The sequence below is a fragment of the Anser anser genome (genome assembly GCF_964211835.1).
Source record: "Anser anser genome assembly, chromosome: 14".
NCBI classification, from domain to species: domain Eukaryota; kingdom Metazoa; phylum Chordata; class Aves; order Anseriformes; family Anatidae; genus Anser; species Anser anser.
In genome coordinates this window covers 4,125,086-4,152,608 of record NC_139735.1, presented here as the reverse complement: position 1 = coordinate 4,152,608, position 27,523 = coordinate 4,125,086, and the positions used below count along the sequence as shown (strand labels likewise).

At 38.3% G+C, this 27,523-nt stretch overlaps 1 protein-coding gene across 6 annotated transcripts in view; it reads right to left on the bottom strand.

The window, feature by feature from the left end:
* The window catches only part of LOC310881294 (uncharacterized protein), an 89,286-nt gene extending 74,429 nt beyond the window's left edge, over nt 1–14,857 (bottom strand). For 3 of the 6 annotated variants that reach the window (XR_014572300.1, XM_083798447.1, XM_083798448.1), the window contains exon 1: nt 14,722–14,845. Coding sequence is in view for 3 of the 6 variants with exons in the window: in XM_083798447.1 (XP_083654573.1) it covers nt 14,722–14,749 (28 nt within the window). In the remaining 3 variants the exon portion in view is untranslated. Of the gene's footprint in view, nt 1–14,721 lie in introns of all 6 variants that reach the window. The other 3 variants (XR_014572298.1, XR_014572299.1, XM_083798446.1) reach the window with 2 other exon arrangements.
* Nucleotides 14,858–27,523: the final 12,666 nt, after the last annotated feature.

The window sequence follows — 27,523 nt, the reverse complement described above, 5'->3', positions numbered from 1 at the left end:
AACTGGTGAAAGCAAAGAAAACCTGCACAGGGCAGGTTTGCAGTGCCCATTCTTTTAGGGCATCTACTTGCTGGCTCATTCTGGCAGATGGAGCCTATCTTCCTGCTGGTGTAAGGACACAGCAGCTCTCCCAGTAACATCAGCTATACTATAAAAACCACTCCTCTAAGAGAAATAGCCACTACACAAAGTTTTTGCAGTGCAGTGATGTTAGTAATGGGGTGGGTAATTCCTTCCCTGAGGAACTTACAAGAACAACTTGGCAGCCCAGTGTTTGAAGATGCAAGAGGGCTTAGCAAGTCATAGGAGGTGCAGCACCAGCGTTAAGGCCACCTACTTGCTAACAACCCATTACTGACCACAGCCAAATGAGGCAAATCTTTGCTGATGGCTGCAGTCAGAAACCCTTTGTCTCAAGAGTACTTGGATGAGGCTGTGGCAGTGATGTATTAACTCAGTAGCCCATGGCCTTCACTTTCCCAAGTATATACTAACATCTATTTACAACCATTGTCACAAAGCAAGGTGCGAAAACATGGTTCTTCTACAAGGACGCGAAAGGAGATCAATCTTGGCCAGGTAGGAACTAGCACTATTGAAGAACTACATGAGTGTAAAGGGAATTTCATGACAGGAAAGCAAAAGGTCAGCACTGAAATTCAGTAACTGAACAGCACAGGGGAATTAGGCAAAATACCTGCCCATACATCACCTTGAATTGACACCTTGCATCAATCTTCACCACTTTTTTTTTTTTAAAAAAAAAACATGTTATTAAGAGCTGTGGAAAGTAATGACAACATGATGTTGTGTCCTGCAGGCAGCTGCCTCACCCTGATGAATTACTGCTGCCTCTCACCACACAAACCACCTCAAGGCACAGAGAACAAGGGAAACATTTTTGAGGGAGGAAATATCAGTTTTCTTGCTCAGGCTAAAAATCCTTTTACTTTCATGCAAATAACAGCCTGAGACTAGCAGTCCTGGGACTTGACCAAGCACAAGCCTCTCAGCCTAAAGATGTAATGTAATTTACCAATTTCTAATGAATTCTGGGGGGTTTCTATACTAATGAGCCCAGGAGTGAGACTGTTTCTGAGAGTCCTTTGGAAGAAAGTCTCCATTTTTCCTTCCTACAGTTTTCCCTGTTGCAAACACTGTTTAGATTCTTAGTATTATTTGTCAGATGCATTCTCTGGCATCCTAGATTTAAATAGTAATTTGTTTGACAGATTTTATTTTGTGGAAAACACTGTACCTGCAAAAGCAGATAGAAAAGCACCAGAAAAAATTTTAGATGACTATTTTCCCTTGACTTTTCTCTATTGGGAAAATAAACATTTTCTGTTCAGTCTAAAACAACCTGCTTTAGTTAACTTTAGTTAACTAAGCTGAATCATGCCAGCTGAGTCTTGATGGGCATAGAACTGAGTTGCAGTGCCTCAGAAGTTTGAGAATTCAGATATTTCATGTGTATTTTGCTTCCAAAGGCCAGGAAACCCACAGCGCTATCCCAAAACTAATTTCTAAGGTCAAAGCCCTGATTTGCATTATGGGGTTACCCTTATCTTAATCTAATTTATTATTATTTCTTAGGTTGCATGGAATCAGTTAAATCAGCAGAAGCAAGCTGAATTAGTATCTGTGTTTTCAAGGAAACTTCTGTGGTGGACAAGAAGAGGTTCAGCACATAAATACCAAGTAGGATGTGGTCCAGATCCTGGGCAGTATGGAAGTAGGTCACTCACTACTACACTGCCCAGAAGGAAAAAAACAGTCTACTGGGTACAGGATAAACAAACAGGCAGGCAGCTGTTTTAAGGCTGGGAATAATACTGGTAGAATATCCTTGACAGTACTAATTATATTATCACATTCCTGTAAAACCTCCCCATACTTCCTTCCTTACAAAAACAGCAGAGATGTAAGACTTTATGACTGGAACAAGCATTGCAGATGAGCAACGAGGTACTGTATGAATACCATGCGAGAGCACTGCAAGAGAACAGTAATGGTGCTGTTTAGATCTACATAACTACTTCAAAAAGGGTAAATCTCTATCAACATGAGGTACGCAACTCCTCCAGAACATGTCAGATGTTATTGTCAGCTCTCAGCTGCCTGCTCTGAGCCTGATAATAGCAATTGGAGTTGTAATGAGTGTGCTGGCAGAAGCACTAAAGGCAATACCACCTAAAAATCAATGGAGCATGTACCCTTCAAGCCAGTCTGGTGAAGTAACATCAAGTGTTATCTCAGGTGTTATTACAGCTTTGTATGCAACATTTATTCATACTGATTTTTGTAAGACAAGCCTTTTAGGCACACACCCCACATGAGTAATCAATGTTATTATTCAACATAAACACAAACTGGTTGAATTTGTTTTATGTTCCTTAAAAAAAACTACTTATCCCCCTTCTGCTATGAAAGACAAGTAAAAAAAATGAAGGTTACCATTTAAAACTACATAGAAAACTGATATCTGTATTTTCTCCTTTGCATAAACATAACTGTTTGACTATGCATCAAACATTTATTCCAGTGAGCTTTGACTGTAGAAGACACTACTATGATTCATCATGCATGTATGTTTACTAAATTTTATAAATAGGGGAAAATAGGCTGTAAATGCTGCTTTATGTTTTAAATCACTGTTTTCTCTAGCAAAAAACATCTCTGGAGTAGTAGTGCTAGAAATTGAGATGAAAGTTAAATAGGCATGTGCTTTCCCTTTATACAGCAAGCTTACACTGATGGGATAGTAAATCTTTTAATATGGGTCCAGTAAAGAATAAGAAGCTTCAAACTGCACAATCAGGCAGATTCAGTCTTGCCCTGAGCCAAGTCCCACTATGCAGAACAAGGCTCAGAGTCTCATGGTCTGCCCTTTCCCAGACTGTCAAGAACAAGAAAATACCACCTAGGCTTTGTTTTATTTAAATGAAAAAGAATTCAACAGTAAAAATATTTTTTTAATGTGAATTCTGCTTCAGCTGCTGCATTGCAATGCCAAAGTGAGGCACTGCTTGCCACAGCAGCTGAGGTTTTGCTCCAGGCACAGCACCTACCCAGAGTGGAGGCTGCAGAAGGATCGACAGGCAGCTGCCTGCTTCTTCCAGGCAGCCTGCCAGTCCATCAGGGCTATGCTAATGCAGGAGCAGACAGCACCAGCATGCAAGAAAACGCTCATGTTGGAGGCTTTTTCCTCCTCTTTATAAATATGCATGTGGACAAATCCCCAGACCATCAGTGTGAACTCAGGGAGTTCAGAGGGAGAATGTTGGGATATTTCTGCATCCAGGTTGTTTCTCTTTTTCTTTGGTTTTTGCTGAAAGAACAGAATGCACATCTGGATCAAAGTGATTGTTTGGGTCTTTTTGGCATGCTCGTGACATACCTAAGAGGACAGCAGCTGACAGACCCAAATTTATGCACACAGCATGTGCCTGGCAGTGAACTGTGCAAGCACGTGCCCCAAGACCAAACTGTCAGAGCACAAACGAAGTGGTTCAACTAAACACCAAACAGCAACAGCATCGGCCTCATTGAGGATTTACACATAATCATGTCCTACACCACAAAACAAAGCTCACTCCAATGCCTTCACAGAAGAGGCCTAACCCAAGCAACCTCATCAAGAGTTTCCTCCCGATGCTGGCTCCTGACTGCACATGGAGCAGGCATCATGGCCCTTTATATATTGGACCAGCGCTAGTGTAAGGCACAATACTAATATTACCCTCCTGGTTTAGATGCTAAATAAGCATGTATGTAAGATGTAATAAACTAAATTTTCAGCTCAGTTTGTGGTTTCCTTAGTTTTGGACTAAATCTTTATATTCACTTTAAAAATAGTTTATACTTGCATTAATACTACAGAAAGCTGATTAAATTGCAATATATTTTTCACTAGTTTAGTTCTAAAGATTTTCAGAAATAAAGCAAAAAAACACCCTCTTTCTAGACCTCAGATTTCTGCTGTCAGTGTGTATGTTCACATTCCTGAACAATATCCAGAAATTCCTGTTCTCCTGGAATAGATGTTAAAATAAGCAGACATGTAAGGTAAGGTTAGCATCCCTAGAGGAAAAAAAAGGAAGCTTGGGTTGCCTTTAAGTATCTATTTCTATGAAAAGATTAATGCTTCAGGACTATGAAAGTTTCATCTTTGCATCTTTTTCCCACACCTAACTTCAGAATAAAGTAGAGCATGCATTTGAATGGACAAATGTACATGCATTGGCACAGAAAATGCAAATGCTCTTGTCTTTGGTAACTGGCTAGCAAATCAAAATCAAGTATTTAATGGTTGCAGGATTCATGAGGAAGTATGGGGAAAGCTAAATAATGCCAAGATTATCTTTCTCTCATGAAGATGTATAGGTTAAAATTGATTACTGTTGTTTTCTTATAAAGACAAAGGGCTAAAAGAGATGGTCCTCAGTTACTGATGGTTCCTTTATATCCAGTGCAGCCTTCAGCAATTTTAATTAACATGTTAGTCTTTAGCAGCTTATTTTCTAGTGTCACAGATGATTTCCACACGCAATATTTCTTATTCAAGTGAAAAGTCACTTGTGTCTTGAAAAAAAATGTGCTATGAAAAACAGAGAGGAATACCTACTACAGAAATTAAATGTTAATGAAGTACTGAATATTTCTGGCAAGTAGTCCACAAACCCCCAAATGTCAGACCAGCAAGGAAATAGCTTTAAGTAGCATAATCAAAATCTTGCCAGCAGCAAACAGAAAACCACCTCTCTGAGATAATTTGCATAGGGAAAGAAGGGAAATACAGCATTTCTGTAAGCACAGGCACTGTTAAATATCTCCTCAACAGCAGGGACCTTATCCACCTGACTTCTGTTCATGGCTTCCCATTAAATTATCTAGTAAAATTCAATATCTCAATCCTTATCATGCAGGTGGCTGTAGGACCTGGGCCTAGAGTACATGAAAATTGCCTAATGCTCCAGGAGAGCTCTGTTTCTCAGTCACAACACAGCTTCAGCCATAAAAGCACATACCTCTGAACAGCAGAGCTTTCTTAGGACTCGGCACCAGGCAACAGAACAAGTCCCACAGGGACAGAGGATTACCCAAGATCTTCCTCCCATATTCTGCTCTAATTCAGCAGAGCCAACTTGACTGCAAGAACTGGAGAAGGTTTATCATTTTAATGTTATATTGCACTCGGCTACATAAATTCCTCCTCAGGGGAACAGACTGTGAAAGAATGACCCATACCAGCACATCTGAGCTCAGTGCTTGCAGGAAGGCATAGCGCAGAGATTAGGAGCATCAAAAGGAAGGGCAGGAGAGGAGTAGAGCCAGAGGTACAGTAAAGAAACAGCTGGCAGCTGAGAGAAGGGAAATCCAACGCAGCTCAGGGTTATTGCCAAATTCAGATCAGGTCAAGATGGTCATGAATAATCAGTTCTATCTCAGACTTGCTGCAGTTAATACACATTTCTAACTATGAACTCCACTTGTACACTTCCCAATCGTCTTCTATTCCCAGCACATCACACATCACGAAGGATCATGTCATCAGAAAGGAATTAGTCTCATTCCCAACAGCTTTGGCACTAGATCATCTCATCAACAAGAGATGGACAAACTAGAGGTAGTTCAGAGAAGAGCAGTAAAAATTGAGACAGAGTGTGACTGGCTTATTAGAAAAGATTAAAAGAGCTAAATCTTTGTAGCTTGGTTCAGTGGCAGTGTCAGGGGAGCACAGATTAACTATGAAGTTTTTTAGGGCATAAAAATGAAAAATGGGGATTTAGATTGTAAAAAAAAGGATGTGTATAACTAGAACAAGTGAAAAGCAAAAATAAAGGAACTTAAGGTGTTGCTCTCAGTTCAGAGTTTAGACTCAAACCTTCTTTTGTACAATCAGGATATACTTAATAGTTAAAGCATAGTATACAGTTGATGAATTTGGCCTTCAAGAAAGCTACAATGAAGATTTATTTTAACACTGCATAAAAAAGTCTTTATATTACTTGGTAAAATCATAGCTGAACATATAAACATAGATCAACATAGATCTCTTCCATGCAAAGAAGACTGCCATGTGTGTCATTAGGCATCCTACCTAAGGCAGGTTCTGGTTCCCTGACAGTCCTGACATTTTACCTCTCAGATGAGTTTTAGCATAGTGCCCTCCTGTCTACTTTTTATTCAGCAGTTCAAGGTGAGCATCAAAGTAGTCATAACTGGCTCCATTCCATACATTTCTTGTTCAATTTACAAAGGTTTGGATCAAAGCCTTTTCAAACAAAAAGGAAAAGCTTCCATCACTTAGTGAGTTTGAGTTAGGCTATAAGGCTATTTCTCATGAGCTAATTGAGCAACGTAAAGGTGACAGATTGAGTAATTCACTGGTCTGGATTTTTTCCTGGAGGTCAGGACCCTGTGGCACAGTAAGAATCTCAGTCTATGCCAACTTCACTTTTAACATTAAAGTCTCAGACAAATGATCCTGAAACGATTGCAAGAAGGCAGCCTTCAGAAAATATCTCAAACTCACGGCAAGCCTGCATCATCAAATATTCATTTTTAGTGTCTGTTCTATTTAAGTACATAACCATCAGTTTATGGGTCTTTTCCACAGAAAGGTTGCTTACTTTGCTTTTCCATTTAAAAACTGAGACCATTTATTGAGCTTTTAGCAGACTTCTGGCATTAAAATAGCGTAGCATATATCATATATCATAAAATGTGTGATCAAAGGAGACTAGCTCCTACTAAAGTTTCTTTTCTTCTAATCTTCCCTCCTCAGGCAAAAACCTGCATGAATAGATAAGTTAGTCTCATGAGATGGATGAAACTTTGATAACAAAGCTAATGCTATACTGATACTCATTCAGGTTTTTCAAAATCCTTTCATGCGGTGTGATTAAAGAAAACAAGACCTTACTTTATTACAATATTCATGTATTTTTTGCTAACAAAATAAAGGCAAGATTGTATCCTGTGTGTTTTTTTGAAGTGCGAGAAAAGCATCATTATCAACTCCTGTAATGTTTAACAAGGGAAAAAAGTAGAGGTGGGAAATGGTCTTGTTTTGGATGGTGTACACAGATAAGCTAGTAAAATACAGCAAGGCAGCCCAGGATAGTCTCTTTAATGTATTTTAATATGCAGCCAAATAAAACCCACAATGAAAATGTGTTCACAAAGCTTCTGATGCACTCAATTAACACAAGTGGCCAAGGTGGCCTTATTGTAGTCTGCTGAGGAATAGGAAGATAAACATTTTAGGTATTTGTTTGTTTCCTTGTGATTTTAAGAGACCTAAAAACTAGTCCAGAAACTGTAATGACTTATTTTGCAAAGCAGCTAGAAGATTTAGCGTTCTTTTAAAGATTGAGACACAAGGGACAAGACCATTGGACTTAAAATCCCTGCCAGCAGCTTTAATGAATAAATAAATACATGCCTTTTTGCTGTTACCATACCAACGTGAGCCAAGGATAATTTTTTTTCCTACATATGGACATGCAGAAAAAACCATTTACTTAAAATAATTACATTAGCTTTCTACTAGCTGGGAGGAAATACCTCTATTTGTCTCATGAGTTGTACAACGTTTTTCTTGAAGGAAAGCCAGAAAGTTGTTTTATATTTAAGGAAATTTTCTATAGAGGCAAACTGGAGAAGGATAGTGGGTGGGTGGGTGTCAGGGCTAGGAATTGCCACACAAATCCTGCACAGTGGGCTCTGCACTGGCTCATGCCCAGTATCCAAACTGCCACCACTACCCAAAGCAGCTCCAAAGCCAAATTAACAGATAAACTAGAAGGTAAAAATAACACAAACAGCCAAATGCAACAGACACCAAATTCTGCCATTATCATAGGAAAAGTTCAATAAACCCACACCACTAATTTCAATATTCTCAGGGCTGGTACAGTTATAGTCATCTGTTTAAACTGCTGGGAGGTGACTTCAAGAAATGTATTTCACTGCAATTAATACATGCACACACAAATATGTACATATACTCACAAGGTATTCATATGCATGTACATACATATTTATCAACTAGACTACCATAGATAGTGTTTCCTTGAACAGAACAGTCTTCGTCTCTCTGCATACTACAAGCCCTGCCAGTGCACTGTGAACCACTGGGAGAGAGCACATCTCTGCTGATGTTTTCAATAGCTTTCTGGCTCAGCGGGTTTAATCTTTGAAGTCTATATTATTTCAATATTCTTTCCTGTACATCACCAGACAGGTAGCAAAGCCTTCTGCTACCTCAAGCTTCTTATAGTGACTGACCTGCCTCTTGATACAAGTTGCAAAAAAAAAAAAAAAGCTATCTCCAGTCCAGTATTTCAAACCCTGGTCAGATGTGGAAGTATGAGTGTTCTTACAAGGAAGAAAAGGAAGAGAAGTACAGCTTGGGGTAGTGTTTTGGAGAAAAAAGTTTTTTCTTTAAGGCTCAAATTAACTGACTGCAAGGAGCGCCTGACTGCAAGGAGAGCTATCCTTTGTAAGAGGATTTTCACTAATTATATAAAGTATCATGTAAAAAAATGTTCAGAAAATAGATTTGAAAGCCTGAAGGTTAATATGCACACTGATTCTGAACTTCTCACTACCCTGAATTCCCTCAGAAAAATGCAGTCAGGATGCCTAGTAAAGACAAAACATGGTTATTTTATGGAAATGATTACTTGGCAACGAATTACTTAGAGTTCCCTTCCACACCCGTGTAAATCACTAGTGAAGTAAATAGCAAAATCAATAACCAGGAAACCTGGTCTCATTTTTGTAATTAAGGAAACAGACAGAATCCATACATAATTGGTTCCTAGCAATCAGAGGGGTAATTGCAGTCTGCCTGCCTTATTGCTCCTATGAGCTCATTCCTATGCAGGTGCAAAAGAATGCCTCTCTCTCTCTCTGTGTGTATATATATATATATATATTCATTTTAACCTGCTGTTATAAGGTATTTTGCAGAATCCCTATATTCATATACACAGTTTACAGACTCATGCATTTTTCAGCTCACTGAACTCACATTAACTACTGAAGTTGGGAATACACTTCTTTTAAGCAGAGTATTGTTTAGTAGAAATTTATCTTGGACAGATTGATACAATCAGGTCCCCCAGTGGAAACCAGGCAGCGCACATGTTACTCTGGTGGCAAAGTCTGGCTGCATGTGATTTTATAGCTCTGTGTAACAGAGACGTCTATGAGAAGAAAATGCATCCCTGAGGGAACATACAGGGTCAAAAGGAGATGTGATAAAAGCATGCTCTTTTTAGAGCAGGCTGAGAAAAGACATTTTTGCCACAGTGTCGAAGGAAAAAATAGTTTCCCTTTTCCAGCGGGTGTTCAGGATCCAAGTACAGAGATAGGCTTGACTGCATCGACTCCACTGGCACCCTCAAGCCCCATGAGGAAACAAGCAAAATCAGTTTAAATAACCCACTGAAGACAGTTCCATAGTGTTTCAAAAAAATCTCAAATACTGAACAATCAGTGATAAATCAAAATCTCAGATATTAGCAACATGAAACCTCCTGAACTCTTATAAAGTGTTCAAAAATCAGCTGCACAGATGTGCTTAGCTTGTGCTCCTACACACCTCAAAAAAGACTGTTACATGTTTTGATAAAGTCAAATTAAAACATGCAATAAAAACAGAATTTCTCTGCAAAAGCATGCTGCCTTCTCCAAGATTGTACTTTGGGGAATCAATAAGTTCTCGTACACAAAGTTCTAAGTATTTGACAAGCATCACCTATAGCATATACATTCTTGGATGACCATTCTGCTCTTCTCACAATGAAGTATTTTTCTCCCTTCTCAGTCTATAGAGAAGGGAGACAATTTATTTAAATATTGATCCTACTTAATGAGAGTTTTGCTATCTGACCTTGCTGAAGTCAATCCTTCCCTACAACTTTAAAATTAAAAATGCATTAAGGTTATACAGAGCTGATTTTCCTAATGGCTCCTTCCCACAGTCAAGGCTTGTGGAATAACTCTCATGTTGTTGCAGCGATCCACTCCTTACCACAGAAAAACCAAGGTAACTTGCAAACTTGTACGCGATTCTTCTGAGGCACAGTTGAGCACCAGTGTAGCTTGGGGAGGCATCATGGATGTTTCTCCACCTCCTCCCTTTTTTGCTTTGTCTTCAAGTCATAAGCGAGTAATTATATAGTTCCCACAGAAATAAAAGCTCCTCGGAGAGTGTTTTTTAATGATGGCAAAGGGGTGGTGATGGGGAGAAATGAATACAAAAGTGCTCAGCTGTTTTCCCCACATGGTTGTCACTGCAGGTTTATTGCTTAAAGTAGAAATAAAAGGTACAGTGGAGAACATGTTGTATTATAACAAAAAAGCCAAATCCCACCTTCAGTACTGCATCAAGCCACATTACTCTGAGGCCACATAATGCCAGCCTAATGGGATCTCCAACTGCTGGACCAAATCTACATGAAGAATTCTTATGCCCAGGCTGGATCTAAAACCCAGGAAAACCTACAAATCAAAGCAGAGCCAGTGTTCTTGTGGAACAGTGGAAAACAAGCAAGTGTTTTTAGGATAGAGTCCAGAATCTACTGCTGTTTCAGTCTTGTTTTGAAAAGTGTTCCACTTTATACAGTTTAAACCAAGCTACAGATACATAATGCAACCATAAAACTAACTTTTAAGACAGAAACAAGATTCTAACAAGAAAAATGTTTTATTAAATTGTCCAGTCCTGCCCTTACAGCTAAAATCCACCAGATGGCTCAGTGAATGGGAGACTTGCTTCACAAAAAAAAAATAAAATCAAGATTTCAGCCTCACAACATTAAAATATTTATTCCCCAGGAAGATAGGAAAGCAAAGCCACATGAAAAAACACAGCCTTGCATAACCAAAGCCCAAACATATCTGCTTACCACTGGCACTCTGGTAAGAAGAGCACATAACAAAACACAGTTGTGCAAAATTCTGTCCTTGCTCCCATAACTTCCCATTCTGAAGCTGTTTACACAGAACCTCAGAAATTGTTTCCTAAAAGACTTATAACTGAACAAAATATGCAAGCAATTGCATGATTTCTCTAGTAGTTTTATAAGAATTTTGGTTTGAAAAACTGGTAAAGAAACTCCTGTACCTTAAACATGGAAGTTTTCATTTAAAAGCAGGAACACTTCTTAAAAAATAGCAGCATTTTCCATATGCAAGCAATAAAAAACACTTGAATTCAATACTTACGAATATTACTTTATGGTGGTTGTGAGCAGTTTTGAAGAGCATGGTTTTGAATCTCAGCAATAAACCAAAGCCCATAGTGTGAAAGGAAAACAGAATGCACTATTGTAAAGGAATAAACCACAGAATGGACAGAATGAGAGAAGGATATGCAGAAGGTATTAGGTCGTAGCTTTTGGATAGTAAGTAACCTGCCTCACTTGGCTGTAAGGAATTAAACAGAACAAACGCTAACTGGGGGAAAAGGGGAACAATACATTAAGAGTTATGATATATTTCACATGGACTTGCATTCATTGTGCTTGATGGACACAAAATCATGATCTTCAATAATAGCACAGCTGTAGGGAAACCTATAATATCCACATGGAGAAGGGCAATGCTTAGGGGTCCTAAAAATGGTACTGAATGTGGAAACAAAGATGTGAAAACAAATTAGAAAATTCATTGATACAGTATCCACCTTGTACTAACAGCCTGTCCTGGTGATAAAAAAAAAAAGAACTGGCAGCTGTGCCCCTTAATGTTGTTTTGCATAAAAAAAGAAAAAAACACCCTGCACCAGTAGTGAATAGGGGACATTCCTCAATCTATGCTTCCTATAGCGTTTAATTAATCTTGTCCTATCCAGGAAAGTTTACAGTGTGTTTCTGGAAAAATATACATCAAGGATGGCATTAAAACCTTACACGGAGCTGTAAGAGCCCTGTTAACTTCACAAAGGCAAATTTTGCTCATATTTTATCTTTTTTAGCCATAGACAAGCCCCTGTACTTATAATGAATGAGTGTTTTTGTTCAAAGTGTGCTTTATTGATTAGCCACTTTATTCAAGAGCATCATCAGAAACTCATCTACTTATTAATTTCAGCTTTAGAGGTTATCTCAACACTCTCCCCTGGACACTAGTTCTTCCTCAGGCATATCTGTCATTTCTGTCAAGAGTGCCTCCAATTAATTGGTGAGAGAAGCTAGGAAGCACTTACTCTGGAAAAGTGACTTTGGCATGGATTTATGAATTGCAGTAGATATATATAAAATAATGAACAGCAAACCAGAGGTAAATTGGTGCTCCTTGCATCAGGTTATGGGAATATGGACACAGTCTACAAGAAATGAAATGCATGCAGCACAAAGAAAATATTAGAAAGAAATAGTACATTACATGGTGCAAAACTAGACTGAGGTTCTTGCACACAGTGAGGGCAGAAGTTTAGAAAGATTAAAAGCATTAGGCAATGTCAACTAAGCAGAGAAAAAGCATCAGAGTTCATTGGTTCTGGAAACATAATGAGGAGAACGAACAGCTTATTAGAGCAAACTTTGTATTACAGCATGCACTCAGGGCCACACAGAGATTTGTTCAAATATCATCCCCACTGAGCACACAGCCAGGTCAATATGAGTACACTCTGGAGCATTTACTGCAGTTCATAAGACAGAAGTCAAGTTCAAGACCTGGCCACAAGCTGAGGTTCAATGCCCATCTCAGTATGCAAACTCCTGCAGATGTAAGGCAGAGACACAAAACTAGAAGACCAGGGAGACACCCTGAGCATGCACAACATTATCTTGAGGATTCAGGACCAGTCTCTCTCTTCCCCTTTGCTGCTGACAGTCCCAATGGTCCCCAGAGCAGCACAGACCCAGTAAACCCCAGAACAGCAAGAGCAGAAAGATAAGCAGCGCAGTGAGAGTAGCCTTCTCTCCTGTATTCAAAATATACAGATGAATATAAAGACCTATTGGATTATTTATTTATTTTTAATATCCCACTGGAGGTCAAAGCTTTTTTTTTTTTTTGCATAGAAGGACACCAAAAAAACACCAATGCTTAAGATGTCACTGCTGTAAGGATTAAGTTACGGCAGCATAAAAAGGTGGCCCTCTAAAACACTTGATAGATGAAGAAACGTAAGACAGTTGACAGCTGGATAACAATCTTTTTCTTGTGCAGTACCACTGCATTATCACCCGCTGCTTTGTGAAGTAGCTTTTAAGACTGGTTATATATTGCAGATGTTTTAATGCTTCTCAGGCTGTTAACCCTCTCAGTTACTTACTCATCTGAGCATGAACAAGGAGTAAACTGCTTTGAGAATTCAATAAATTTATAACTGATTATGAATAGTACCACCACTGAATCTAGGAAGTTAATAAAAAAGGAAAGTAAAAAATACCTCTTGTGAGGCTTCTTTTATAGGAGCCTTTTAACATAGACAAATATAGGAGAATTATTCCTGACTTTATTTTATAATATAACAATTAATATAGTATATAATAATTATATAATAATTTATATATTATTTTATCACTAATACTGGCTCCAGCAGCTCTGATTTGCTCCCTGCACCTAAGGAAAACAGCAAAGGACTGTGAGGCACCTTCTAGGCCCTCAAGTCCAAGTCCTAGCCACAGCAGGCAACTCATGTTACTACTTCTATAAAGTAAGCTTACATTAACATTTCTGTTGGGAGCTTTGTTTCAGGACATCATCCCTCAAAACCTTTTCCTTCTTTAGAAACCCAGAGTGGCACTTCACCAATTGAAAAGATCTGTGCTCCATTGAGAGGATGGAGACTCTTTTGACCACCCAGAAATTCAGTAGCCTACACCCCGCATCTTCAAGTTAAAGATAATTTTGCATTTGAGCCATCAAACCTCTTCCCGTTCATCAGCAGCTTACCATTTTCTTCTTTAACATCACGCTTTGCTTCTTTGAAGTTATGTTTTAAGAAAATACAATACAGCAAAAGCCTGAAACTAAACTAACTTCAAATTCCTTCATTCATTCCCAGGAAAAAAAGAAAAAAAAAAACACTAACAACCCCAACCTTTGAGAGAGAATAAGCCTAGCAATCATGCACCTGGTAAGGCTGCTTCTTTATCACTAACCCAAATTACTTGTTACAATTAAATACGCACTTCTACTTTTGTCATACACAAGTTCTTATTAGCCATTTTTAACGGCACTTGCACTTCCAAACACCAAGCAAATAAGTAAAACACTCAAGCTATTTTTCTTTCCTGTGAAAAATATTCCTGCGCTCCCCTTAGCGCTTGCAGTAGTCCAGGAGCATTTAAGGTCTACAACGTACAGTACTTAAGCACCTACGCGAAGCAACAGAGCCTAAAAATCTTTGCATTTAATTCATTGAAAATTTGTCATGTTACAGCATCATATTAGTTACTGTCCTCCCACAACATTTTAAGTCAAGACTGGTAAGGACTTTGACTAACAGAAACACTCACTCAGCCATTGCTTCCTAACATGAGATGACCCCAGGCCACTACTTCAAAAGAGGAATGCTTTTCTCCAAAGCAAGACCTCTGCAAAGATCAAAATACCTTTAAACTAAATTCGGATGTTATTACAACATAAATCATGATAATTCACTTCTAAAGCAGGAATAAGAAAATCAAACTATATCAGAGGAGAAAGAAAAGAAGAAGGGCTCCCAGCCAGCACTGGGCCGCTTACCTGCTCCATGACATGGCAGTGCCTCCATGCTCAGGGCAGCACTAAGCACTCACAGAAGCTTCAGCTCCCTCGTGCATCACCCCAAAACAGTCCCTACCCCAGGAGGCCCTTTAAAAGCAATAGCACACAGCTGGCAAGAGGCAGAAGAAGTACCCACAAGTCCCAACTGGGACAGCTGCCTTTATCAAAGTTAGTCATCAGTGACTTTTCTGCAGCTGAATGACACTTTATGGGCTTGAAGAAGGTTAAAAAATACCTCAGAAACTTTTACTGAAACAATGTCTTGGCAGTTCCCATGTTCTATGTAAGGTGTACGTGTACATCTTAATCTGCTCAAGCTGAGACTTCAAAGAGCTTGTCAAGCAGAGGGAAATGGCAATATAGATATTCTGAAAAAGAAATCAGCTCTTTTGAAAAAAACCAAACCATTGTGCATCAGGTAATTGAGTCTCCCCATTCCTGAGGAGTGAAGCTGCAATGTGTTTAAGGAACACAAGAGCATCCATGGCATGGTTTTGAGAGCTTAATTTAGAAACCTACTAATCTGGGAAAACGCTGGCACTTTGAAGGAAAATATACAATAAATGTTACAGTATGTGAGTTTATAGTGAAAATTGCATAATTTAACTTTAATGAAAGCTTTATTGCACAACATGCAATATAGCAGTGTGCTACAATATTGCAAATGGCTATTCCAGAAATTCAATGCTACACGCTGTTCCTATTGTGTCTTAAAGCTGATAAAAATCCTAATGGCAAGTCCTTCTAATTTTTCATTTGTTAGCGGGAAGAGGGCCCCAGAGCAGGAAAAGCTTTTTGAAGGCTGGCACGTGAGTCAAAGGCATTCTCCAAGCTGCAGCATGCTGTTCAGTAGCTGCAGCTGGCAGGTAACCAAGTCCTGACATGCTTTAAGTAACCAATGTAGCTGTAAAAAAGAAAATGATAGCTGAAAATTAGACCAGACATTCTGCCTCTTGGCCTCAATCAACAAATCATTTAAAGACATATTTAAATCCCAATCTTTAATCTTTTAATTAAGCATGTTCTTAAGTGTTTTGTTGTCGAATACATGCCACCTGACTTTATCCCTGTAATTAAAAATCTGCTCTAAAAGAGGCTGTGATGGGTAGGATTTCGTAGTAAAGTACAAGGGGATGATGATGATGATTATTGTTGTTGGGGGTGGGGTGGGGAGGGGGTAGAAGGAGGAGGATAAGCTGTAATAAAAGCATATAAATGAATAATTGAATTAAGTTTTCTGTACCTCAGGGGAAACTATTAGAAAGGTTTTCCCACTGAGCTTGCTGCATGTGTAGCAGCTGTAATGCTGTCTTTCCTTTCCTCACCCACTGAAGCAAACCACGATATTCAGACCCAGGCTTTTTCACATTGTGTCCTCCCAGTATCGCTGATGCTGTAGAGCTCCCTGGTACATGGAGTACAAAAAGCCTGAGTCCCTCTGTCTGTAGCTGACTGGCAGGCACAGGGAACCTGTAGGGCTTGTACTTTCCTGATGCGCAATTAGAGCCAGTGGGCTGGAAACAGATGGTTATGCTATGGTAAAATTACTGGCGTAAGATGTAAACAGTTCCATCCAAGCTATATTTTGTATCTGTGCACAGAGGCAAAAGGAAAAACTGGGATAGAGCCCAAACTGGGTTTGTTTACAGCATTCTCAAGGATTTTCTCCAGTGCAATTGCACCTAGGCAGTGGTCCTGTGCAGGTTTTAGGGGGTGAAAATGGGGTATTTGCCCAGAAGTGAGTACAAGCAGTAAAAATAACAGGGATGGTTCTGAGCAGGGTAGTAATTCTTTCTCTTAAATTAGAAATTATTCAAAGCTGGGAGCACACTTAGCTCTGCTTTTCTCACATTGCCTTTATGATGAACTTGACCAAGTTTATGGTTTTAGCAACAAAACTGTCAAATTATTACAGAGAAAGGTAGAAAGCAAAGACATGTGATTATTCTTCTGACCCAAATTCTCCATGACAATACATTTCTCTAAGTTGTAATGGAGTATAAATTCAATTACACTACTGTATAAGCTTAAATAACGCTTCCTGGCTGATCAAACAGCAAACAGCAGCTACAGCAAGAAAGAAATGGATAAAATACACTGGCATACAGAAATGTCATCTATCACAAACATGACTGTTTGCATTTTGAAAAGCTTTCAACTTGGTCAACTTTTGATTGCTGCTTCTTTAATCGCCTTAATTGGGCACTTTCCTCTGGTGTATGTTGGTGTTTTTCCTAGCTGCCGAGGCAAGGAAATCCTGTCATCTTTATGGGAACAAATGTTTGTCTTGTACTGCCCCAGAGCACATCATTTTTGTCTAGGTTTCCTTTTTTTTTTTTTTCCCTGATGATTAATCTCCATGTGGTTGATTATTTTACGCTTTCAGTTTCTACATGAGGTACGGTGGATGATAACAAAATAGTTGTTTGGATATTAGTAATATGAATATAGAAGAAAATCTATTGTAACTAAAGCAAAAGTTCCAAAATGACCTTCAATATTTTATTTATTTATTAATAAAGACAGTTCATGAATATAAAAGGAGATTAGCAGATTAGCATGGAAACTATCACTCAGTCCAATGGATCTGACTGAAATGCAAGAGTCCCTGTCTGGAAAATGTAACTTTGAAGGTTTGAAAGCTGTGTGGTGTTTTTGTAAATCAGGCTCTTACTTTAAAATTTTCTATGCTGTTTACAAAGGCGTAGAATCAAAAAGTACTGTAAGGTTTCTCTTGCTTAGGATCTTAATTTATTATTAACTTACAGGAGCCACTTCATCATTTCACATTTGAATGACAGATAAATCAATAAATGAATGGCCTTTCCTATTCTGACCTGTAATATTTTGCTAAAGTCTGCCACAGGCTTCCAATTCCTAGAAACTTTTCTGGAGTGTTTTCCTCTTTATAATCATGTGGACACAGTAGTTAAATGTAAAAGCTTTAATTGCAAAAGCAGAGATACAAAAATATATAACAATATTCTTTTCTTTAGGTCCTTCAACATTATTCAGTTATAGAGTCTCTATTGTATTAGGCACTGAGATATTTGCTTCCATTTCAAGCAGCAAATGCAAGGCTAGAAGGCAATTTTCAGTAAAATAACATTTACTAAGCATGTTTTATTTCTTAGTTGTATTTTATGAAGATTCTGTACTAATCTTTTTGAAAGTTAAGATATTTCAAACTATTCATGTTAAAAACTTCGTCTCTAATTACCATTACGAATGAATATTCAGATAGGCTCAGACAAACTCCTGTCTCCATGACATTAAAAATGAACCTGTAGGACTGGAAAGATCTTAGTCAGTTGAGATTTAGTGGCTGACTTCATTATTTTTACCTAAAATTAGTCAAATGTTTTTCCCCTCTCCACATTTTGCTACCTTTTTCTAATATGTTACATGGTGTTTTTTTCCTAGATAAAAGCCTTCTTCATCTAGTCTGCAGACATTCAAAGGAAGGCTCGTGCTTTCAGGGGGAAGCTGTTGATCCTCAAGAGAAGGATGGCATTGCCAAGGAAGGTATGGTGCTGCGTTGGGAGTTACAAATGTTGCTGTCTCAGACTCAGAACAGAGCCTGAAGGAAAGTTAAAAATGCAGTAATTCCAAGAAACGAGGGGGATGTTGCACTGTCACAGCAAGCCCTGCAGATCCATGCAGGTCTCCAGCCCACCAGTCCCTTCTTACCTCCAGCCACCAGAACTCAGGCTTACTCACTGCAGTTTATATTGATATTTCTCACCCTGAACTATTGCTAACAAAAGGGGCTGGAACACCTGAGCCACCCAAGGGTTCTGTGTCCAAGATCAAATTCCAGCATTCAGTTGCAGACAGGAGCAGACAGCTGAAGGTCTCCACACCATTTGCCTGTCCTTTGCATCCACAGCAAATTTCTCAGCAGCTCAGGCCCTTGACTTGGTATCATCTCTTGCAAGCAAAGGAAAGATCTCTTTGAAGTAGTCATTTCTTTTTCTCCCCTCTAAAAAGCAAACTTACTTTCCCAGAAATAGAATATTGCCCTCTGTAAACTTTTTCCTTTTTTTTTTCTTTTTCTATTTCTGTTTCTTTTGCTTTCTTTTTTTTTCTTTTTTCTCATGACTTTGAGACCAATTTTTGCAGTTGTCCTCAGTTTCATCAACACTGCCCAATCAGCTGCACCAGATTTGAAATGGCTGTTGCCACACTGTGCTTTTTGTCATCTTTCAGAGACTGTTGGAACATTATTTTTACATAAATATTTACTAAATTTAATGGTGTTTTAAAAGAGAAAAGGATGCTTGCTGAGTATTTCTATTTTTTTCCTTCTCACATTTGTCTGGTGCTTGCCCAACCGACACTTTCCCAAAGCATGAGAATTGGTCCCTGTGATGAATCACCCTGTCTCACAAGGCTCAAAAGCCCTTCTATGCCATTAAATCAGCCTGATGATCCAGATTTCCTGATATATTGTTCTGTGCTTCAGCTGAAAATAGGTGAAGTCAATAAAGTTACCCCAGACCTCCTGCATAAGAAAAGGTGATGTGGGGGATGGAGATGAAATTGCTCACACTCATGGCACTGCAGCACAAATCTAGAAGGTTTCTAATTCTTATCTTACAACCCGTGTGAGTGTGCCTGAAACCAGACTGCCTCGACTGCCTACTTTCAGCATGGCAGAGCTTGTGGTGGCTTTGGCACCTGGGTTTATTCTTCTTGTGCCTCGAATTGCAGAGGAATGGAAAACATCCTTGTTTGGGATCAGTGATACTGACAGTGAGACTAATGGAGTTACTGCCAAGGAAAAAATACTCTTGTATGAAGGAGAAAATAAAACATGCATTTTAAAATAAAACAGATTCCTGAAGTTGACATGAAATAATTCTTGAGCAGCAGAAGTAGAACAGGCCGTGCATGGTGCAGAACTGAGAGGGTAACTCTTCTGGAAAAATACTCTTCAGCTTATTTCTAAATTTAAATATTCTTCCTTCAATATATATATATATACACAGAGGTAGTTTAAAAGAGAAATCTGCATTTGACTGTAAGTAATTTATCTTTTCTTCTACTTATAGTTCCATGTTTAAGAAAAAAAAAAAAAAAGGTGTTCACTTGAATACTGTTTGAATATATTTGTCAGTGGAAGTGGTAGGAGCTTGGGACTCTTCGAGTTGTAGATTTAAAGACACGCTCTGAAGAGTGTTCCTGAGATCTTCAGTACTGAACTGGAATGATTACATGACATAAAATATTGAGATTGTTCTAACTTCATTTCTCAGGTTTCCTGGATGATAACTTAAGATGACAGGTTTACACCTGAAAAAGTACACAGAGCTCCAGTGGGTACGCTGGCACTTCTGCTACTGGAAAGGTCAGAAGCTATTTGCAAGGAGAATTCAAAGTTCTCTCACTGGGCCTGGGGAGAGTGGGAGACGTGCTTGTCTGCAACACTCAGAGGAGAGAGGAGTTAGTGCTACAAAACAGGGACCCATAGAGCCTATTGGTCTGTGGTGGAAGCTGTGTTTTAAAAGCTCGAGGCTTTTAAATAGCCAGTGCTTTTTGCTTTTTCTCACACTGAGCAAGGCCACATCACAGGGAAATATTGCCCCTACTCTTTTCTGTTTTCATTAAATGAAATAAAATTAGACCTGAGAAGTAGCTGGGACTTAGTCTATATTCACTCTAAAACGCACATCTGAACTGGTCAGTTTTATTACTTCTTTTACAATAATTTTTTTTAATATGGTCAAACAAAACACATCGCTGCTGGAACTGCTGAGAAGATTTTCAAGAGTTAAGGAAAATGGTCAGGTGAAGGAATTAGCTATTAAAGCTGAGTACCAAAGAGGAGTGTAATAATTAAAAAGCTGAGGAATTACTTCAGCTGAAGTGGGTTTCTTTCCAGAAAAACAAGTATTCTCTTAAGAAAACTGATGATGAGCTGTTAAAAAGAAATAGAGCTCATCTGGTTTTGTGATTTATTTTATTTTTTTCTAATACAGTCCCCTTCAAGCAATTTTCAGAAGCTTTTACATTTTATGGAACAAAGATATAATCTTGAAATAGGCAGAAGTACAAGAAATGGTATAAAGACGAGGATGGAGTTACTTTAAGATTCTTATATATATACGAAATACAAACAATAAATCCTCCTTTTTTCTGAGAAGGCTGTGTTCTTCAAGAGGGCATGCCACCCTGTTAATGCACATAGTCCTCTCTCAGATGGGAATTTGTACTCACAGTATGTGACTAACAAATAAATGACACCGAATCGATAGTGTTTCTAGATTTCTACTATTTTAGCATCTGAATTTCATCAAGTCCCACTTTACACACTTGTGGTAATGAATGACAAAAAAGTCCAGAGGAGGAAAGGAGTGGTTCAACCTGCACAGAAATGTCAGGAGCAGTTTCTCTTCGTAACTGCCAAGTGAGCACTTGATGCAAGAGGGACCAGTTGTCCTCATACCTGCTCCATACACGGTTGGGCTGAGCATCATCAGAAATATTGTTTCTATCAGCTCCCGTTTCACCCTGTGGGGATGATGATCCAGCAACACTCCCTTCGGGGATTACTGCATATTTAAGCTGCAAATCAGAGGAAAATAAAGATGGAAAGGCATAGTAAGTATGGAGTCTGCTCTGCTTGCAGGGCTGTGTGTAGTAGTTCTGGAGAGGTTGTGTGTGGATGGTCCATATCCAAATCCCTGCCTATGGGAGGGTGATGATGTTTCAGCTTATGAGCTGAAATAACACGTAGATATGCTGGGGAATGTCTGCAAGAGCCCTAAGGGTATGGGACTTTGTAGAAGCCATTTCTACTCTCAACAGTTCACCCTGTGGTCCCCCAGTAAAAGTATGTGGTTGGGATATAGGCCTTCCTTAACTTATCCTAAAGTGAGCAGCTTCCTGTATGGTTTACTACATGTTGCAAAGAGAACTTGACCCCCAAATGTCTGTAACGGGGCATCTTACAAAAGTCATATTAATAATGTTCTGAATTTCAAGAGAGAATGTCCTTATCTAGGACAGAAAAACATCTCACAGGAAGATGGTACTGAATACGAGCAATCTTTTCTGGAAGAACATCTTGAGCTGCATAAAAGGCCAAACACTATCAAAGGAGAAAGAATGAAAATATTCTTCCTTTCTCTCATGATATTTTATCTGCTTGTAAGGGACCGTCACTGCATATAACCTCTCTGATCATCTATCTACCTTGCCAGATTCAAAATGGTGGGGTCAAAAAAATTCTGATGCAGAAAGATCTGATGTGGAGAAATTAACTGAGGCTTTGTCTTATCTGCAGCTGCTGAATCTTGGTGATGTTTAAAAGACTTTTTTTTTTTTTTTTGTATGACACAACCATGGATGAAATAATGTGCTTTCTCCTTTCACAGAGATTATGGATAATAGCAAGAAAAATACAGCTCCTGACATACTTTTGTGGTAGCCTGAGACCAGCTGATTGACAGGACTAGTAACTGGAAAAAGAAATTATATACTGCAAATGAGGTTTTTGCCTGATTTTGCATATTGCTAGGGCAGTTATTCACCAAAGAAAAAAAATAAATCATAATATATGGGTATTGAGACAAAGAAGAAATTGAAAATAAAGACCTTTGAGAAGCATAAGCAGAAAGACAAATAACCTTGAAAAGAGATTGGCAAACTCCATTATAATTTTTTCCATGTGAGCTCTGCATATCTCCCATAAAGTAAAAACTAATATACAAGACAAAACACCAAAAAACAGCAACAAAGATAGTAGCTAAAATAATAATTCCCTACTGTATCTTAAATGAGGAATTGTGTGTTTTTAAGAAAATTAAAAAAAAAAAAAAAACAGGATTGCAATTACACTCCTTTTTATGATCAAGTGGAGTAACAGGGAAAAATTACCACTAATTTAAGAACAAGAGATAACTGTAAAGAGGGGACTAAAAAAATCAAAATCAAGCTTTGTTAGTGGATGAGCATGTGACTGGAAAAGGAATTGAAGGTCTCTTACTGATTCTGAGTTTCTTTTTAACATTATTTAAGATTAATTTATGGTCTTTAAAGGATGAAAATACTACTTTACAAGAAAGGTCAGTGATGAGCAAGATGCAACATTTTGGTTAGCCATGGATGTACACATATACAGTAATTTTGCAGTTTTTCAAAGAAAATTAAAGTGATGCCAAGGTTACTTCTGACACTTCTGAAAAATATTAGTGGGGAAATAAATACTAGGAAAAAAAAAAAGCTTTTATTTATTTATATTATATATTTATTTATTTGTGTTTTGTTGTCGCTGAAGTGACATGAAAAGTTGGCTCAGTGCTCTAAAAAGCCCCAGTAGTGCAGTTCTCCTCAGGTCATGATCTGAGGAAGGAGATATGTTGGCAACTGACAATTCTTTAGCCATGTATAGACTGTTAAATTCAGCTCAGAGAATGCCACCAAGATCAATAATAATTGTGGAGCATGTGTGGCTATATAGGGGTGTGTCAGATATAGCCCCTGGTGTCAGATATTTGCTGCGCTGACACCTGTGTCTCTTGTTTGCAAGAAAAAATCTTTGGACCTTTCTGAAACTGCTGTTGCTGAAGCTGGTTGTAATCAAACCCAGATTTTCAGTCTGGCATAAACCTGTGATATACGAGATAGGCATCACTTAATTTCTAAAGGAAATCATTAGCTATTTTGTTAATGACAGAACATTTTGTGAATGACAGGACTTGGTGGATATGGCAAACCTGCTCTGAGAACCTTGCATGAATTGAGATCCCACTGAGACTGAGATTTGAGAAGCTTATGCTTAACATAACTGGATGCCTAACAGCATCCTTACCTAATAAAAAAGGCCTTTGTTTTTAAGTCTTGACATGCCTTTGGAGGTAGGATTTTCTTTCAGTTTGCAGTCTCTTAATTTGTGCATCAATGTTAGGAAGAAGTACTGAAGTGAACACAGCTTTTGTCTGTTTTTTTTTTCTTTTTTTTTTTTTTTCTGTGCTTAGATTTCCTTTTTGTACCTTAGGTCAGTTCAGCCTAACTCCTTATTGTATTTAGATTTAAAGGAACTGTTCATCTGAAGACAGACCTGAAATGAAGTGAAAGGTGCAAAACTGTGAATTCTACCTTACATTTGTACATTGTCACAGCCTGCATTTTGCACCACTACTGCCTGTTCTGCTAGGTTATCGTACCTAACTCGCCTCCAGCATCATCCACAGTGAAGCATGAGTAGAGCTACAGCCTGGTGGCCTGTGTACAAAATGCTCCAAGGAAGAGTAAATGTCTGTGGCCATCATAGCAGTAAGCCAGTCACCCAGAGAAACGCTCTGTCTGTGGTCATAAACTTCATCGGTGTTCCAGAGCTGAAAAATGAGTGTTTCTTTTGCCTGCATAGATGGTAGAAATGCTACAGTGGATGTAAAACGTTTAGACGAGATCTCCAGTGAGCCCAGAGCAGTGAAGTCCCATTGATTTTGCTGACATGGATGCTGCTTCCAAGAGAATAAGGCAAGGCTCTGGATTTGGGACTCTTTTCTGGTCAGTTATTTTTTATTTTTTCTTCGATCTTACTTTATGTTTAAGATGAACAACACCTGCTTTTCTTTGCTGGATAATGGAACCTGAACCTGAACTTTGAACCCTGGCAATAGCCAATAATATTTACGTATACTTTATTTTATTTATTTATTTTTGAGAGACCTGTACGGAAACCGTATTAGAAATGTTTCCTCAGAAAAATACTTTTTCATCAAAACATAGGCATTACATTAAAGCAGTCAATGTTCAACAAGCTCACAAAGCATCTTGTTAAAAAGAGCTCTGACAGAGTCACCTCTGACAGCTGTTTTTAATGCAGGGCTGCAGGGTCAGCTTCCCAAGGTGTCCAGGTTTTGGTGTCCACTGTGGGCAGAGCATGGCCTCTCAGGATTTCCCATCCAGCCACCCTTTGTGAGATCTCAAATTCTTCCTTACAGAAGCTGTAAGCCTGGAAAATGCTGACAAACCGATCAACAGAAAAAAATACAGGCCATATGTGGGGTAGCTAGAGTCTGTCACTTCACATGTGCAAGAGCTGAGGGATATACCTTTGTACAGTTTGTGGACTTTTAAACCCTTGAACATACTACATTAAATACGTAGTAGCTTGTCTTGTGCATGGATGGATATAAACATTTTGTTTCTTTCCTTGCTCTCTGTGGTACAATTACTCTCAAATTTTGCTTTCAGCTTTAATATATGCATGGCAAATTTTTGTCTGTTTGTTTTTCTAAGGCTTTTCCTTTGGTTTTATTTTAGATGCTATTAGGGGATAGTTAAAACGTCCATGACAAGTGTTTGTCACTAAAGGTGAACTGCTGTGTGCCCTGGTTCTTAAGCATGACAAAATTGTGTTGGCTGATTCAAATATGTCTGTCTTAGAGGCTATTTTGATTCTTGCATACTTGAATTTTGCCAGGAATGGCTAAGTCAAAGGAAAAGATAACCATTGGTAAGCTGCAAATATATGCTCTCCCACTACAGATATTGGAATTCCAATAGATACTGTATGGTCTGTCTGAAAAGTAAGGCTAATTCAGTCTGGGACTTTTTGGAAGGTGTTGTCAGACATTAATACCAGTAGCAGGGAAATCCCAGCAGGTGCTCACAGTGGCAAGTCTTTAATTTGAGAACTGCAATTTAGTGTTTGAATGGGAGGTTTAAATGACTGAGTAAGACTCAGACTACAGCTCTACTGATACAGATAAGATGTGTGTTCATCAATTCAGCTCAAGATAAAGATTTCCCCTTTAAGTATATACCATTATTTTGCCAGTGAAGTACTGCCCTGATCATCTCTGTTCTTCACCTGCATTACAGAATTAATCAGAGGCCCTTCGTGCACATGAATTAATGTGAATCTCTTGTTCACTTCTCGCTGCCTTTCATTCATGTGGTAATTCGTCTTCCTCCTTCTACACTGTTCTGCTTGGCCACCTACTTCCCATGCTCTCTGGAGCTTTTTCAGTTTTCCCTTTATCTTTCCACTTTTTTTCCTGAAAAGTCTTTCTCCATTGTGCAGTGCTGACTGTACTTCATTAATAAATATTCCACACAATGTCCCCCTTTCTAGCTTCTTTCCACAATATAAAATTACTATTAATCAGTCTGTCAGTGATACTCATTACTCATAAACAGATACATGTCACAGCACTGAAGACAGACTATCTGTCTTACTTAAGATCATCCTAGATCTTAAACAGAAGAGAGATAACAGTTCAACACACTGAGGGCTTTGACAAACAAGAGAAGGAGAGGAAAAATGGATCATCATATGCACTAGGAATTTTCCATTCAGAAGCCTCCACCCAATGTTGGCAGTTAAAAACAAGCAATGTTCAGAGGATAGGAAAAAAAATAAAAAACCCTGTGTCTTTCTTTTGAAACATCCTTATGTTCTAATATTCAGCAACATTTACTATTGGCCTTTACTTTCAATGCCTTCAGCTGTCCTGAAACACAATTAAGATAGAACCCTCACATTATTGCACAGAATAAGAACTGGTGGGAGTGGGAAGCAGAGGAAAAACAGATGCAACAACTGTACCCACAGAAAATTAAATGGAAATGAAAGCTACCTAGAGGCTTTGCACCACTGACTTATTTTCTCTATCTGACTTTACTACATCTCTGCTCATATAAGTACATAATTTATATAGAAAAACTTTATGTACCTCATTACATAAAAGATATGCTCCAGAATTGTTAATACTTAGATTTTATAAAAGTAACTGGGAGAGAATTATTCACTCAGAAATGGTGTTTCACAATCAGGAAATTATAGTTTCTTATGGGCAACTTCAAAGTAAAGACTTTCCATAACGCTTTTTGGAATAGGAATTTAGTTAGTTTCCTTTTAACAAAGATACTCTCCCTAAAATTATGGCTATTGCTCTTCAAGGACATAGCAAAATGTCCCTTGCTCTTGAAGCAAGATCTTGTGTTTTAAGGTTTCACATAGACATGTATTTGAAGCTTAAAACCTATTCTTAGTAAACTACCTCCAAATGCAAATTTCAGTCACCTGCCTTTGTGAGGTGTGTGGTGACTGGTAGCCTTGATGAACCAAACCTTGATGAGCTATGGTCTTCCAAGTTCTTCAGCTGAAGAAGATAGAGTTAGGGATGTGTCTATTCCTTTCTCCTTGCATTCTTCTTCTTTTAGAGCCACCAAGTGAGGATTTGCTGTGTTACTTCTTCACACGGATGTAATGCATGTAGGTACAGAAAAAAAGTTGTGTTTTCTCAGGTAATGACCTGACCTACAAATCTTAGCTTTTGTGAGTTAGAGAAGGGTTTGTTCTGTGTCAGAAGGGTGGTAAGAGTGTTAACTATTGAAGGGAGATACATAGGAATATGTAGGATTTCAAGAATAGTGTAGTTTGTTTTAAGTATTTTTATTACTAAATATAAATGAAGACTGGGTTCTGGTAATGGAATTAACGTGTCTGTTTCAAATGCATTTGTTTTACTTAGAAGAGGTGAGATATGTAAGAATTCTTACTGAAGTGGTGGATGAAAAGAGGAAAATTTTAAAGTGGATTAGTCTGAAGTTCTAATCTTTACATATGTGTAGACATAAATTTAATAACAAGAAAATTAATGTTTAATGCAATGGGTTGCATGATCTTTTCCATGGGAAAAATGCTCGCTAGTAATAGTATTGAATAATCAATGCTGAAAATTAAAAAACATGACAGAATTAATCTATTTTATTACCACTCTATATTTGCTTAACTATTGTAAAACAGTTCGTTAAAAATCCT